The 15,363-nt window shown below is 45.1% G+C and overlaps 1 protein-coding gene across 2 annotated transcripts in view; it reads right to left on the bottom strand.

Annotated features, from left to right (window-relative positions):
• The window catches only part of TTC4 (tetratricopeptide repeat domain 4), a 223,136-nt gene that overhangs the window by 146,910 nt on the left and 60,863 nt on the right, over positions 1-15,363 (bottom strand). For both annotated transcript variants that reach the window (XM_085602541.1, XM_085602542.1), the window contains exon 4: positions 2,933-3,094. In XM_085602541.1, coding sequence (XP_085458667.1) covers positions 2,933-3,094 — 162 coding nt within the window. The remainder of the gene's footprint in view (positions 1-2,932; positions 3,095-15,363) is intronic.

Raw genomic sequence — 15,363 nt, 5'->3', positions numbered from 1 at the left:
ATTGACACAGACCTATATTCAACCATTTTTTATTACTATAGTGCAAAGTAAATATTCATTGTTATTGCCATAACGCAACCTAACTATTGTGAGAAAACACTGCAACAAGCCTCACAGATTGCACTGCAAAATGGCTTCATGGAGCAAAAGAATTCTGCTAATGTTCAAAATGCTTTTCCAATGTGAATTTATTGCACTTCAGAATTTTTCAGGTAATGCTGTGGGCCTGATTAAATGCACATGTGCATAATTTTTTTTTCTTCTTCTTCCATTCTGTTTTTATTAAGTTTTCATTTTTCAGCAACTATACAGATATGCATAGTATACAACTCACTTGGCGATAGGTATGAGGCGGATATTGTGTTGGTAAGCTTATGGCATCGAGGATACAAACAGATGAGGCCTAAACTGTTAGTTAGAACATATACAAAACAGTAATGTATATATGGGAGTCCTTAATATTGGCCTTTAGCGCCCGTTTATTTACATAATATCTATGTGTATAGTTCGCATCAGCGCTGTAGGTTCTTGCTGCGTATTATCTAGCGGGCTATGGAGGCGGGTAATAATGCAACAGGGACAACTCAAAATATAATAGGGAGTATGCAACAATGTCAGAGCTTTCCCCCGATTCCCCCACCTGGCACATCCTATGTGTTTTGTGCGGTGAGAACTTTGGCATGCATCCGAGGAGTAGTGTTGGGTGGTGCGCAGTCCTATTCATTGCCTACTGTGTCTACTCCATGTCCTATTCTAGTACTTTTCTACTTTTCTTCTCTGTGAATGGGTTTCTCTAGGCTATGGGATTGGCGGAGGGTAGGACCTCCGTGTTAGTGTTGTGAATATGTAGCAACACAGCCAGCATCACGTCCCATCATACGGCGAGTTGGGTATGGCATACACCCATAGTATCTTCTTGGTGGAGTGCAATACTCTCAGCTTTGGCCCACGTGACCATGGAACGTGGCCACGCCAGTATTCGAGGTGATCCGTCGATTTGCGACCGTCATTGCCAGGTCTAGGAATCTGGAAGTCACTTTGTTTTTTTGTTATTCCTACTATAGAGATGCATAATGTAAGTGTGCCAGTCAAATGGGAGCGTGCTGTCTGTACAGCAAGTCAGTATGTCTGCAATTTCATTACAAATACGCGTGTAGGCGGGGACAGTACCAAAGCATATGTATTAGTCCTGCGCCTGTGAGGGAGCAGCGAGGGCAGGCGGCATCTGCACGGTTGAAATATCGATTCATTTTTAGAGGGTGTAAGATACGCCCTTTGTGTCACATAATACTGGATTTGGCATAAGCGCATGTTTCTAGAAACGTGTATGGGACTTTCGAGCACTGAGGTCCACTCAGAGTCTGTAAACTGACGATGCATATCTCTTTCCCAGTGAAGCCGAAGTGGCACTAGGTTGGCAGCGGAGTGGCGTCGTAACAAGGCGGCGAACCACTATGTAAGATGCCTTCCTTGTCCCATGACGTGCATGTACTGTATGGTGAGATGGGTTGGAGGATAATTGTTTAAGTCACCCCATCTAGAAGTGAGGGCGGCCCATTGTGATCGGTGTGGCAGGAATTGGCCTGGGGGCAGCTCGTCCTCTTCTATTAGTGTCGTATATGGGATTAGGATGTCCTCCTGATATAGGTCTCCCATTTTTTGGATTCATGCCTCACTCCAGCTCCACAGTTCAGTGGCCGTGTTCGTTGCTTGACCCCTGGGCGTTCCCTCCAATGGTAGGGCATGTGCGTATGGCATGGCATTCCTGGTAAGATATAGGCTTCTGCGAAAGCATCTATATGCTACATTAAGCAATAATGATTCCAGTGGTTTTGCTTTCGCATAGGGGGATGAAAAAAATCGCCGCAGTTCTGCTAAGGTATTGGTTGGATGTGTGGTTGTGGTGTCATCATGGTGGCGGTCAGCCAGCCACCTGGCCACCCACTGCAGCTGGGCGGTCAAGGTAGTGCTGTTGAAGGTACCGGGCAGGTCTGTATGCAGGTAGAACATTTTAATCTCCACTCGTTGCCGGGCGTCTCCCCATATATATAGTCTCTAACCAATTTTTCCAGTGAGTGGAAAAAGGAAGGGAGGATATATAGAGGCTGGTTCATGAAGTAGTAAAGAAAACGTGTGATGATCACCATTTTAGTGTGGGCTACTCTACCGGTTACTGATTGTGGGAGTGTGCTCCAGAATGACATTTGGGAGTGAACGGCCGCCAGTGTTCTACCCAAGTTGCCATCGAGCAAGTCTGTTGGCTGCCTGTATACCCTTATGCCTAGGTAGCGGAATGCGGCTGCCCTCCATTGTACGCGCACCCTGTTGAGGATGCATCCCAGGTCTCGTCTCGTCTCACTAAAGGGGTAGAGACAGGACTTTGCGGCGTTAACCTTCAGCCCAGAGAGGGAGGCGAAGTCTCCCAGGATATGCACCAGTCGCTGGGGAACCCGACCGATGTCGCTGATGTATACCAACAGGTCATCTGCATATAGTGATATTGTGTGCGTATTGTCTCCTAAAAGTATGCAGTCGCCCATCTTAGTACGGATTGCTCCTGCCAGCGGTTCTATGGCTAGCGAGAAGGGGGGTGGGGGGAAGCATTCATATCTAGTCCCTCTTCTCACCGAGATTGGATCAGGTACATATGGGCCTACTCTCATCCGAACCGTTGGTTCAATATATCACGTGTGCATAATTATTATGCACGGAAACAAACATAGCCTAAGCCATACACGAAGACTCACAGAGAATATGCTAATTTATAGAAGGAAGGGGCATCATGAACCTCTCAAAGCTTTGCTTCTCATGAATCACGACCCATGCACACACTTTATAGTGGTAATTAATAGCATATTACACTTCATCAGTGCATGTATAACGTGCATCACCCTTGGAGACAGTCTTTAGTCAATCCAACTACTGTCATTACCTAGATGATACTGTGCAGCAGCTCTGTTAGTGTAGAGAATGGCGTTGAGTTCCTCGTTGCTGCTCTTCTTGTTTAAGCCCTCTGTATACGAGATAATGGCTTTCTTGTAATTCTTTTCTTTAAAGTATTCATTGCCCTCATCTTTGTAGCTCTTTGCTTGTTCTGTAGAAAAAAACAATAAGCATGTTAATAAGGAAATATTAATAAGGAAATAGACAATACATTTAAATTAATGCAATACACTTTAATAACACAAATGTGCTCCATTAACACTTGTGTTAATGATGGTGATCTACAACTTTGTACTTGAGCGCAGCTCTGCCAAGTACCTGGCATATGGGGTGACACTAACGCATTTTAGTGTGGTGGTCCATATCACCGCACTAAAATGCAAAATCACGCATTTATATCGCCTCCTTGACACCACCAGCGCGCTGAGGGAGACTGACAGAAGTGGGATGGGATGGGATGCGCCGCCCAAGAACTCATGAATAAGCAGCAGTACGCGTACCGCACACTGCTGTGCTTGACAGAGTGTGTGACTGCAGCACTGCACACTCGCTCTTCAAAGTTAAGTAAAGTACGTTTTTAATCAATGCCAGGTCAGGAGTGGGTCACGCCAGCCTGAGGGCTCACCTGCACTGACTGCAGCATTCATTATCAAAGTCTCACTTGAGTGCTGCGAGCGGCCCACAGAGGTATTCAAGTGACCATCATTAGAACACTTTACTGTAGATCCAAGCGGCAGTTTATTGTTTTTTAGTTTGCTGCTTCAAGCCGTGCCTCTGCTGTGATTGGTCACGGTACCTCATCGATGCCCGGCCGGCAGCATTCATTGGACGGTGAGAGGTCCCACAGTTCATCGCAGACTAGGCAGAATCATCATGATGAAACGATTATTAACAGGACAAGATCTGGCTGCTCTGGTGGTGCGTGCAGCAAGACATGTGGTTGCCTCAGCTGACAGGTCTGTAGTAATATTGAGAATATTTCATTTACAGCTGCCTGAGCCTTTAGCTCGTGCTGCGGCGGTTTTGGAGACATAATGCCAAGTTTTCAGATTGCTTATGTGTAACATTTTCATAAGTTCAGTGTAGTCATTGTGAGTCACATTTCAATGATTATGAGTGACACTTTCTCGCGAGCAAAATCAAGTAATGAAGATCAGGAAACATGTAAATATCAGAAATTGCACCCGATTGAGCAATGAGAAAATCTAAGAAGATCTTAAAACTGCTGCAAGTGACCTATGGCTTTGCTGTTACTCAATATTTATAACTGCTGTAATTTCTACTTTAATGCTATTTGTCTATCGGAATTGGTCCAACACCATTGTGGAGTATCATGTTTGAGGCACATGAGCTGCAGATGACATCTGGTGTTTGCACTTTGTTGTGGTATTGGAAGAAGTCTTTGGAAGTCACGAGATAGGTGACTCCTCCTTTGGACAATAGTGCGCATGGGCATCGACTCCATCTTCAGATTGTTTTTTTCCGCCATCCGGCTCGGATGTGTTCTTCGCACTCAGTTCGGTGTCGTTACCGTTCTACCTTTCGTCGCGCAATCCTTCACCCATTCTTCGGTATTGTTTTGATAGCATTTCCCATTCAACGCGCATCTCTCCAAACCGGACGATATCTTCCAAGAAGGCATCAATGTGCAGGAGCAGATCGAAGAGGGCAACATAAGCGCCTCCGACGCCTCCGATGTCGAAGACTTCACTCCAGGGCAGCGGGTCGTAAGTACTGACGTCGACCTCTCCCCCACACCCATTCACAAGAAGGCTTCGGTCACACCTTCACCTTCGGGCCTAGGTGCACACCGGGAGAAAACTTCCCACGCCCCGCCTTCGGGCTCAGCAAAGAAGTCAATACATAAGCCCTTCAGGCCACTCGGGATCGAGTCAGCCTACCGTCGGTACCAAAAACCCATCCCCGGCACCAAAGAAGAAACCACTGTCTTCATCCGCACCAACACCTGGTTCCACATCGGCACCTTTGGCACCGAAATACGCTGGTATGGACGTCTCAGCTCCGAAAAAATCGTCGGAACCAGACAAACAACCGGTTCCAAAGACTGACGCTCAATCTTCCAAAAAAAGACATCGGAACCAAAGAAGCAACCGGCTCTGAAGACCACTGGCGCTCAACCTTCGCATCCGAAAAAATCAGCGGAACCAAAGAAACAGTCAGGTTCCGAAGACCCCATCAGAACCCAAGAAAACTCCAGAGTCCAAGCCTAAGGAGCAGAAAACCACTCCAAAACTTGTGCCACAGAAACAATCAGACCCGAAAAAAATCGGCACCGAAACACACTCCTGAAGAGGAGCTTTTTCGGCCTGATCCAACCCAAAAAAACAATTGAAATAGACCCAAAGACAGGTCAACTTATACTTAGTCCTTCCAGGAAAAGGAAAAAGGACAAACCTGTACCAGCTCCACACCCAAAGAAGAGAGACATTGCCACTTCTCCTTTGAGAATTTTTTCTCCACCTCCTCCTCCTCCACACCACATCTCTCCTATCCCATCCCCAGTACCCTCAAAATCTCCTCCACCACAGGATGAGGAGGACACCTCCGGAGAGGAAGGGGATAGTGACCCTTTAGGGAAACTTAGTCACCCTAACAACCCAGAGGACCCATGGGAAAATTATGGCACACCAGATGTCCCTAATGCACCACAAGTTTATATCTACCCATCTAGACCATCCCCTCCAGAGGACACTATAGGGTTCACTCAGCTCATACACAGAGCTGCAGAATACCACGGTGTGAATTTGCACACAGATCCTGTAGAAGAGGATTTCCTCATGGACACTTTTGCACCATCTCAAAATGTCCACTTCCATTCTCCCAATGCTAAAAGGGGTAATCAAACACGCTCCTGAAGTGTTTAAAGATCCTGTAAAGGCCAGAGCCATTAACCACAGAAGTACAAGTCTGCCCCAACTGACTCAATTTATATTAAAGGGCAACTACCCTCGGATTCCCTAGTAGTCTCCAACGCCAGGAAAAGGGCCAACTCCCAAACCACAGGCGATGCTCCACCTCCTGATAAGGAGTCAAAATTATTGGACGCATCTGGTAAAAGAACAGCGTCCCAAGCAGCCAACATATGCATAATTGCCAACACACAGGCTTTGCTGACTAGGTACGATAGGGCCACACTATGATGAGCTAGAGACCCTACTACAACACCTTCCAGATCAATATAAAACAAGAGCCAATGCTCTCATCCAGGAAGGCAAACTCATAACTAATACCTCCATTCGTTGCGCTCTGGATGCTGCAGACACAGCATACTGAGCTAATAATACCAGCGTCCTTTTACGCAGACATGTGTGGCTACGCATTTCGGGCTTCAAACCCGAAGTCCAAACTACAATATTAAACCAACCGTGTAACCAGGAACACTTATTTGGACCTAGTGTAGATTCCTCTTTGGAAAAGATGAAAAAAGATACCGACACTGCCAAATCAATGGGAGCTTTGCAATCACAAGCTCCCCGAAGTTCCTTTCGTCGCTCCTCTTATAGGGGTGCCTCTAGATGCTCTAACCCTGACAACCCCTCCACTTCCTACAAGAGTCCCACCCAGACCTCATCTACAAGAGGCTATTACAGAGGAGGCTACAGGGGCAATAACAACAAGGCTAAAGGCAACACTACCAATACTCGCACTGCCTCCACCCCCAAACAATTACTTCCCTCCACTTCCCCCAGACCACTCTACTCCGGTCGGGGGAAGATTGCTACAGTTCCTACCTGTCTGGAACACCATTACCACGGATAGATGGGTGAGACAAATCATCCAATCCGGTTATTGCCTAGAACTCACCTCAACTCCCCCAAACATACCACCCAAACAGCGCCCAATGTCAACAGAGCACTTAACGCTCTTAAAACAGGAGGTGCTTTCCCTCCTACAAAAACATGCAATAGAACCAGTTCCCCAGCATCACCAAAACACAGGGGTTTACTCCCTGTACTTTCTCATTCCAAAGAAGGACGGAACCCTGAGACCCATCTTGGACCTCAGACCGTTAAACCTCTATATACAATCAGACCACTTTCATATGATTACTCTTCAACAGGTCCTTCCTCTACTCAAACAAGGTGACTTTCTTGCCACCTTAGATCTCAAGGACGCCTACTTCCACATTCCCATTCACCCTGCTCACAGGAAATATCTCCGGTTTATAGTAGACGGTCAGCATTACCAGTTCAAGGTTCTCCCATTCGGAGTCACCACAGCACCCAGAGTCTTCACAAAATGTCTGGCAGTGGTAGCAGCCCACTTACGAAGACAACAAATCCATGTCTTCCCATATTTAGAGGACTGGCTCATAAAAGCCAAGTCGCATACCCAGTGTGTAAATCACACGCACACCACAATCCAACCACTTCACGACTTAGGGTTTACCATAAACCTCACAAAGTCTCACCTGCAACCGTCCCACATCCAACAATATCTAGGTGCCACAATAGAAACCTCAAAAGGCCTTGCTTATCCCAGTCCAGCCAGGATAGCAAGCATGCAAACCCTTATAACAAAATTCCAGCCGCAACACTCACTTCCAGCTCGAGTGTTCATGCAACTAATAGGGATGATGGCCTCTTGCATATTCATAGTACCTCATGCAAGACTCCAGATGCGCCCCTTACAGGAATGCCTGGCACGTCAGTGGAACCAAGCTCAAGGTCAGCTAACAGATCTGGTGTTGGTGGACGGCCGCAAACATCACTCTCTGCAGTGGTGGAACACCCAAAACCTTATCAAAGGGCGACCCTTCCTAGAGTCGGTTCCACAGATTTTGCAGACGCATCGCTCACCGGCTGGGGAGCTCATCTACTTCAAACACCATACAGGGCACATGGACACCTCAGCAAAACCTACTCCACATCAACCATTTGGATTTAGTAGCTATCTTTCTGGCATTAAAATCATTCCAGAAACAGGTATCAGGCAAAGCTGTCTTAGTCCGCACCGACAATATGACAGCAATGTACTATTTACAAAAACAGGGGGGGACGCACTCTCTGCAGCTCTCTCAACTAGCACAGAGCATATGGAGGTGGGCTATTTCTCAAAACATATTCCTTTTAGCTCAACATCTTCCAGGAATTCAAAATCACATGGCAGATCCGTTAAGTCATCAGAAACAACACATTCACGAGTGGGAACTTCATCCAGAAGTTCTTCAACCGTTTTTCCAAATGTGAGGGCAGCCAGAGATAGATCTCTTCGCCACACATCACAACACAAAATGCCCAAGCTTCGCCGCCAGATATCCACACCCATTGTCCAAAGGCAATGCGATATGGATGAATTGGTCAGGCAGATTTGGGTACGCTTTTCCGCCTCTCCCACTCATTCCATTAGTGGTGCGCAAGCTGCAACAACAGTCACTAACACTGATCCTAGTTGCTCCAACATGGGCCAGACAACCATGGTACACAACATTGCTGGAACCATCAGTAATCCCGCACCAAAAACTACACCTCTCCCCACAGCTCTCAACACAGAACCATGGAGAGATCAGACATCCAAATCCAGCACAGCTCAACCTGGCGATCTGGCTCCTGAAGTCCTAGAATTTGGTTACCTCAATCTTCCACCTGATTGTATGACCGTTATCAAAGAGGCTAGGCGCCCCACCACTAGAGCCTGCTATGCAGCCAAGTGGAAAAGATTTGTTACATACTGTAACAACAACACCATCAATCCTTTAAAGGCAATCCCATATCAAAGTCTGGGATTGCAAGGTGGATTGTCAAATGTATACAAGTTTGCTATCACAAAGCAAAACGTACACTATCTATTCCCCTAAAGCCCACTCTACCCACAAAATAGGGGCTTCAATGGCATTTTTAGGGAACATTCAGTTAGATGATATCTGCAAAGCAGCTATATGGTCTACACCGCACACATTCACAAAACACTATTGTGTAGATGTGCAGGCAAAACAACAAGCTAGTGTGGGCCAGGCTGTACCCAAAACACTATTTCAAACTACTGCAACAGATACTGGTGGTCGCCGCTGAGGAGGAGTACTGCTATGCAATCTATGTAGAGTGTGTGATCTGCAGCTCATATGCTTTGAACGGAAAATGCTACTTACCAGTATGCATCTGTTCTTTGCATGTAGAGCTGCAGATTCAAAACACGCCCACCCGCCTCCCTGGCTACCCTTATCTGTTCCAGTATTATCTTAATTAGAAACAACATACATGGGCATCTATTTCTGTTTATTACAAAACTCCATCATTTCCCTTCTTGGCGAAAAAACAGTCTGAAGATGAAGTTGATGCCCATGCGCACTATTGTCCAAAGGAGGAGTCGCCTATCTCTTGACTTCCAAAGACTTCTTCCAATACAACAACAAAATGCAAACATCCGAGCCCAACACCAGATGGCGATCTATGCAGTGTGTAAATCTGCAGCTCTACATGCCAAGAACAGATGCAGACTGGTAAGTAGCATTTTCCTTATATGCCGTCTATCATCATCTATTTAATTTGCAAAGCACTCTAACATCTTTGGGTTCCTCTCTCACAAATAGTTGGTTTTATAGTGCTGCTCATACCAGCGCAGGGTGTCGCGGGACTGTGCATCACACACACACATTATACAGACACAATGAATCATTCACGGATAATCCATTCTAGGAAATGTTATATAAAATAATGAGGGTTACAAGCTGTAGGATTCACGTCACCCATACCAGTAGCCAGTATATTTTAATATTGTTTGGTCTGGAGAAGCCAATTCCCTACACAGTAACAGCTGTACATTCAGCAGACAAAACACCCATGATATAAGGAGAAACGGATCTAGACTGCTGTCCTTTGTATTTAATCCAGGATTAAAAACTAAGTGCCTGTTTAATCTCCATCCCCATCTAAATTAAATACCCAACATAACACATCCTTGCCCTTAACAAAATGAAACCCTAAATTAACAATAACACAAAGTTTACAGAAAGCAGCATTAAACATTTATGGAATTATTTAGATATCTGATAAAATCAGTTCACATTAAACATAACCCATTATGTAATGTAAATGTAATGTAAATGTAAGGAGATTTCTAGAGCGCATGGCTGCCCTTGAGCGTCCCAGCGCTAGAAGATGCGACAGCGAGTTCAACCGATAGCGAAGCAGATGGTTATGGGAACAGCCATGTCTTTAGTGACTTTCGAAACGGAAGCAGATTGTGTTGGGCCCGGAGGTCAGGCGGAAGGGAATTCCAAAGCTTGGACGCATGAAAGGAAAAACGTCGATATCCTGAACGAGCTTTCCTTATCTTGGGAATTTGAATCAGATGGGCGTGCGAGGATCGGAGGATTCTGGTAGTGGTATATGGAACCACAAGGTCCTTTAATATGGACGGCGCTTTTCCCTGGACGATTTTGTGGGTTAGGCACATAGCCTTAAAATGTATCCTTTGCTCAACAGGCAACCAGTGCAAGGCTCTAATTGCTGGTTTGGCAGAGCAGCGGGTCTTAGTGTTTGTGAGGATCCGGGCAGCGGCGTTTTGCACCACCTGTAGCCTGGCAATCACTTTTTTTGGAGCCCCGAGGTAAAGAGCATTACCATAATCCAATCTTGAAAGGATAAGACCCTGTAGGAGGAGTTTCCTTGATTCAGGTGGAAGCAAGGGAAGAATCTTACGGGTGGTGCGTAGGAGACCAAGGCATATTCCAGCCGTTTTTCTTGCCTGGGTGCTTAGGGTGAGGTTTTGATCAAGCCAGATCCCCAAGCTTTTAATTTCAGCTTTGGGGATTGGAGGTGCGCCCATGCATGGAGGCCATAGAGACTCCGGCCGGAAGTGGGATTGGTTGCCTATCACCATAATCTCCGTTTTGTCGCCATTGAGTTTTAGGTGGGATAGGTTCATCCAGCTGACTATGTCCCTCAGGCAGGAGTGCAGATCTGTTTCGGGATTATCCTGTCGACTGAGGGAGACAACCAGCTGAGTGTCATCCGCGTAGGTCAGAAGTTTAATACCATACGGGACGACAATACCTTCTAATGGCGACATATACACGTTAAAGAGCGTAGGGCTTAACGATGAGCCCTGAGGTACTCTGCAGTGTATAGGTGTCTCCCTGGAGAGGAAATCACCCTCCGCCACCTGGAAAGATCGATTGGCAAGAAATGACTTTAGCCACATCAGGGCCGAGCCAGAGATACCAAGATCATGGAGTCTCTGGGCCAGGATACTGTGGTTGACGGTGTCGAAGGCCGCACTGAGGTCCAGAAGGATCACTGCCACTGATCCTCCTGTGTCGATGATTTTCCTCGCCTCTTCGACAACCGCCACCATCGCTGTTTCCGTACCCTGGCCGGGGCGGAAACCTGTCTGTGTGGATTTTAGCAATTTGTTGCTTTCCAGGAAATTTGATAGCTGACTGTTGATGAACTTTTCAGCTATCTTACTCACGCATGGGAGCAGGGAAATAGGTCTGAAGTTGGCAAAATTATTCGGGTCAAGATTAGGCTTTTTTAGTAAGGCCTTGACAATCGCTTTCTTCCAGCTTGGTGGGACACAGCCGCTTTCAATGGATGCGTTTATCAAACTCACCATGGGCGCCAGAATGGTGGGGGTGACTTGTTTAAGATGTCTGACAGGTGCTGGATCAAGCGGGGAGCCGCTTTTCAGGGATTGGAAGATGGGCCGCAAGGTTTCCTCGCAGATGGGAAGGAACATATCAAGTTCTATGTGTGAGTTCTGAGTCTGCTCTGAATGAGTGGATGCCGGATCGTTGGGAGGAAGTGGGGGAAGCTGAAGGAGGATGTTTTGAATCTTTTGGTCAAAAAACGAAGCTAACTCGTTGCAGTGGTTATCCGGGAAATTAAATGTTAGAGGTGGCTCTGGAATTTTTAAAAGTTTTTCCATGATTTGAAAGGTTTCTCTAGACGAACAGGATGCCTTGCTAATTTTATCATTGAAAAAGACTGTTTGCGCGTTTTTGAGGGCTTTTTTGTAGATAAGAATAGCTACTTTGTATTCCCTTTTACTGTTAGGATCAAAGTCTTTCCTCCATATTCTTTCTTATAAGTTCATTCAATCGTGAAGGTCTTACAATTGCACAATCAAATTTGCTCACAGGTGTGCCCTCACTACCACCTCCTTCCTCATCCATGGCACACCTTTCCGTAGGTACATTTTATGGCAAGAACGGAGCCTCCTATTATGCTTCTCTAATCTTGCTTTATTTAAACACAAGCAGTCAAGAATTTTGAATAAACTACAAATCCCATGAGGCTTAGGAAACAATAAGCAACTGGGAGTAAAACATTAGAACCAACATTAACCAGTCAGGCCCATAGAGCCCCTATAATACCTATCTTGACTGCGAACAGTCCTCTTTTCTTGCTGCTTGCAGTCAGGATAAGTATTATTTCTCGTTACTTATATACTTATTTCCAATCATAGTTACTTTTAGGTCTCAGGTTGTATTATGTAGTTTGCCTAGTGTTATTTTTCTTTAGTTTACTGGTGTTTCGTTTCTCTTTCCGCTTTCTGAGCAGGGCATGAAGTTTCTCCTACCTTGCTCTCACCATTAACCACGTTCAACCACTCGCTCTTTGCGTTGTGCCGCAACGGTCAGGCGGTTCGTCAAGAGATTCCCACACAACTTGGTTTTTTTTCCCGGAGTTTTATATAGCGCCAACCTGACCCGAAGGTATCGGTATCGATTTACATGAGCACCGGTTACGTTACACAAGGACACATTCATTTTTGTTGGGCACAACTTTACAAGCGGTATTTATTTTTCGGAATGAGTTTTCGGCTCTGCGCTCACTCCAGCTTATTTTTTCTGCTCTGCGTTTCTAGTCCGTCTCTCACCCACGAGAAGCTCCAGTCTACACCTTTTGGGCGTGGCCTATCAAAATCTGCTCCCTCTTCCATTTAAGACTTGCCTCATTTTGGGTGGGAGGGTCCTTCTCTCTTCCAATTCAAATTTTATTTACCCTTCAGTGTCACTGTGTTCGCTACAGCTTTTTTTGCACGTTTTGTCCTTGACATTTCTCTTGTCATCGACAGGAGAAATATCAATGAAGAGATGATGATGGGGAGGACTTTCATAATAATTTAAATTAGTTTATTCAATCCGCTATCAATCAGACTGTATCCGTTTCTGTCACAAAAATTACAAAGAATAATCTGAACACTGTAAAATATTATGTCCAAATATTTGGCCCAATCTGCGTGGGAAGGCAGAAAGAGTAAAGCTATAAAAAGCTAAGGCATCTTCTTTTACCACAGACTCTTCTTCCAAGATGGAAAAGAGGCCCTTTAAAAAATGTTTAAAAAAAGAAATGCGCTGTTGGTCAGTGAGGGTTCCTTACAGGTGGTAGAGGACAACGTTCCTCCAAGGCCTCCTATTGAGGAGGAGATAATGTCAAACTCAAATAAAAATACCAAGATTGTAATTTCAGAGATTCAGGATACGATGAGTCGTTCTACCCAGATACTTATGACGATAAAGATTCTGAATTTTAGCTGGGTCCTAAACAAAAGAAAAGAAAAGTAGTCTACTCAAAGTGATCCTTTTATTTCACAAACTATTTTGGATTCAGATGGTAATCCTATGTTTGACCCTAAATTAATTCACAATCCTGATTCCACAGACTGGCTTCCTTCTGACCGTGTTGGGGAATGTATTTCCAGTTGTCTACATGTACCTTTAGACAAACAAACAAACAAGGGCCAAATTGAAATCTGAATGTCCCAGACCATTGCTGCCTTTGAATATCACTTTGACTCCCTCGGTCGACCCCAATATGTTGACGTTCTTTTCCAAATTTGGCCAAGACCCAAGAAAAGGAGTGGACAAAGCCTAGACGACCTGCCAGAATAAGATGCTGGACAAGGTAAGACCTCTCTCACTCATCTTAGATTTATCGGAAACTGCCAGACTACAAAATATGTCCGTTGATGCGGAGGAATTGTCCATGTGTACTCAAAGAGCTTTCTGTTTAATGGGGAACCCCAATTCAGCTATTACTCATGAAAGGAGAAAAGGACTTCTTTGAAACTAGACCCAAAACTGGCCAACTTGGCTACTATGTAACCGGGAGGCAAATCAGAAGGCTTACTGTTTAGCGATTCTTTCATCAAACGGCTAAGCAAATATGTCAGGGCTTTTCTTCTCTGGATAAAGCCCAACAGTCTTTTAAAAAAGGTTTTTGATCAATGGGTTTTAGACACAGCCAGCAGAGGCAGTAGCCGCTTTGCTGGCTGCTCCTACAGAAATAAAAACTTCAGAGGCTCCAACTGCATTTAACAGGAATTCAGGCCACAATTCTACCTTCAAAGAGGCTGAGGGCTCTAGGGTCATCAGCCAAGAACTTGCAGAGGAGCAAACCCAGCAGGTAAGTCATCCTTCTAGCCTATATAATATAGGGGTTTGTTTAAGATTTTCCTCAACAAATGACAAACAATTACAACAGATACTTGGGTGTTAAACACAGTGCAAAGTATTCTATAGAGCTTTACACAATTCCATGTAAGCTTCATCACCCTGCTGTGTGAAGATTGTCAAATAAACTGACTTCCTAGGTCTTCGAAGGAACGTTAACACTTCTACACAAACAGGCAATCCAGGAAACTTTTCTTCACCCTTCGAGCTATCTCAGCTCTTTATTCGTGGTTCAGATGAAAAACAAGAAAACGAGACCTGTCATAAATCTAAAAGATTTCAAAAAGCTTGTCGTATATCGTCTTTTCAAGATGGAAACTATTATTCATCTCAGAGATACGTTATTAGATCCGCTTAGATTTACAGGATACGTATCCAACAATACCTATTCACTAAGATTTCAGGAAGTATCTTTAATTTTAGTGACAAGGGAAAACTTATCAGTTTTCCTCTCTCTCCCTTTCGGACTATCTTCAGCACCTTGGTGCTTCACAATGATTGATCAGCTTGTATAGTACACAGTAGGTCCTCATGCATGAGGCCAAAACGGGAATAGAGAATCAGTAGTGGTACAAGTGTTTGTTTGTTCCCATAGAGCAAAAAATAACAACCCACAGAACCCCCCACCACCCTCAAACCCATTGTCCCCTATGGCACTAAAGGAAAAAATAATCGTGTCCCCAACGGAGCATCTCATTATAGTATGCAGTATTACAACACATGGCAGTCCCAAGAATAGACACAACAAGAGCATCAGATTACAGCATCTATTGCACATCAGGATTTGTAAGTAGATACACAGCAAGCGGAGCCCAAAAGTCTTTAGGGCGGGAGATTTCAGGCAGTTCCTCAGCATATGTCTCAAGTTTCTCTTTGCAATACAGTAAATCCCGGACCCACTTATTCAGTGTTGTGGTATGTCTAGAGCCCCAGCACTGCGCCACAGTTCTCTTAGCTAATAAAGTCGAGACAGCCACCAGTCTACGGTTGCAGGGTTTTAG

The sequence above is a fragment of the Triturus cristatus genome, chromosome 4_2, assembly GCF_964204655.1.
Source record: "Triturus cristatus chromosome 4_2, aTriCri1.1, whole genome shotgun sequence".
Taxonomy (NCBI): Eukaryota; Metazoa; Chordata; class Amphibia; order Caudata; family Salamandridae; genus Triturus; species Triturus cristatus.
This window is presented reverse-complemented; position numbering and strand designations above follow the sequence as displayed.